The 1,571-nt window shown below is 53.2% G+C and overlaps 1 protein-coding gene across 1 annotated transcript; it reads left to right on the top strand.

Annotated features, from left to right (window-relative positions):
• The first annotated feature begins 164 nt into the window (after nucleotides 1-164).
• On the top strand, nucleotides 165-1,504 carry PTSG_02639 (uncharacterized protein). The gene is made up of 4 exons (XM_004996080.1): nucleotides 165-191; nucleotides 462-533; nucleotides 772-902; nucleotides 1,088-1,504. Exons 2-4 carry the CDS (start codon nucleotides 480-482, stop codon nucleotides 1,158-1,160), a joined length of 258 nt encoding a protein of 85 aa, XP_004996137.1. The 5' UTR covers nucleotides 165-191; nucleotides 462-479; the 3' UTR covers nucleotides 1,161-1,504.
• The last annotated feature ends 67 nt before the right edge of the window (nucleotides 1,505-1,571 follow it).

Below are 1,571 nucleotides of genomic sequence, written 5' to 3'. Positions count from 1 at the left end.
GTGTGTGTGTGTGTGTGTGTGTGTGTGTGTGTGTGTGTGTGTGTGTGTGTGTGTGTGTGTGTGTGTGTCCATTTGTGGCAATCTGCGGCTGGCGTGTTCTGTGCCTGTCAAGCTTGCTTCTCACATGATCAGCTTTGCACACATGTATGTACATTGGTGGTTCAAGGGGAGCGAAACCACCATGTTGGGAGGTGAGCACGTCGCATGCACGGCTGTTCTTTGTCTGGCTTCACAATCACCGTGGGACACACATGCATTCAGGAATACAGACACACGCACACACACACACACGCACACACACACGCACGCGTGTACATAGATTTGTTGATGTGCACATGTACATCGCGTTCCTGTTGTCTCCCATCCCCGTCCCGTTGTCATGATCTCCACTCACATGCATACACCACTGCTCTCCTCATTGTAATTGTGACTGTTACCTGCATTGGTGTCGATGCCACCAGCGGTATTCGGGCGGCGGCATGTTCCTGCTGGCGTTTGACATCGAGTTTGCAGACGAGGCGTGGGAGAGAGCGGTACGCAAGTGAGGAGGAGATGGATGTGGGGGAGAATGCATGGGAATCGGGGGAGCGAGGGGGAATGTGCGTATGTGTATGCGTGTGCACTTGTGTGTGCAGAAAGTTTTTCACCCACACGCACACACACACACACACACTCTCTCTCTCTCTCTGATTCACGATGGGCGCACCTAAATGGTGTGCTTTGCTCCTTTGCCGCTGCCTCACACGATCTCCACCGCCACCACCTCGACAGTGCTTTGCGGCCATTGGATCCACTATCACCGCTCCTTGCTTCCAAGGGCTCGCCTGCACACGCCGTGGCAAGCGCTTCCTCCTCCAGTGCTGGTTCAAGCACGCCCTCGTCGAGCAACTCCAGGACCTCAGGTCTGTACTTGAGCGGTGTGGATTTGTTTGCGTATTTGCGCGTGTGTGTTTGTGTATGTGTGTGTGTTTCCAGTAAACACGTGTGCGCGTACGCATCACGCGGGCACATACGCATCGCGCGGGCGAAACTTAACTCACGCCATTACCTCACATGTGTATCCCGCCATCTTCCACACCACTTGCAGGTCACAACTCCTGCACTACGTGCACCACCAGATGACATGCCCCGTCCGCATTGTTGAACGAGTGTTTCCGTGACCACCAGACGCACACGTGATGGCCGATCACCATGCAGTGACGTCGAAGTGTGTGTGTGTGTGTGTGTGTGTGTGTGTGTGTGTGTGTGTGTGTGTTCAGCACGTGTTGCGCACAATCGTTCGATTGTTCATAGCAGTACCATGGTCTTGTTACTTGCTCTCTCCCCACCCGTATTGTGTGCACTTCCGCGATTGACTGATGCCAGTGATGTGACCTGTGTTCCCCTCCTTTATTTGTTTGATTTGAACCCATTGATTGGTGATTTTGTGTTTGTTCATCCCTCGAGTCGCCACGACGCGCTCTCCCGTTACAGCGTCACCAGCATTGAACTTTTCATTTCGTCAAAGACACTCACCAAGCTTGTCAGATGCATGTGTGCGTGCGAAGAAGGATACATACCAGCAGAGCTTT

The sequence above is a fragment of the Salpingoeca rosetta genome (genome assembly GCF_000188695.1).
Source record: "Salpingoeca rosetta unplaced genomic scaffold supercont1.6, whole genome shotgun sequence".
NCBI classification, from domain to species: domain Eukaryota; class Choanoflagellata; order Craspedida; family Salpingoecidae; genus Salpingoeca; species Salpingoeca rosetta.
The sequence above is the reverse complement of the archived record's forward strand: the minus strand, read 5'-3'. Positions and strand labels throughout refer to the sequence as shown.

Bases quoted from the DNA above. Each gene is read 5' to 3' on its own strand.
- PTSG_02639 (XM_004996080.1), top strand. From the start codon at position 480: ATGTTCCTGCTGGCGTTTGACATCGAGTTTGCAGACGAGGCGTGGGAG. The intron at 534-771 runs GTACGCAAGTGA...CCACCTCGACAG, and splicing joins ACGAGGCGTGGGAGAGAGCG to TGCTTTGCGGCCATTGGATC. The intron at 903-1,087 runs GTCTGTACTTGA...CACCACTTGCAG, and splicing joins GAGCAACTCCAGGACCTCAG to GTCACAACTCCTGCACTACG.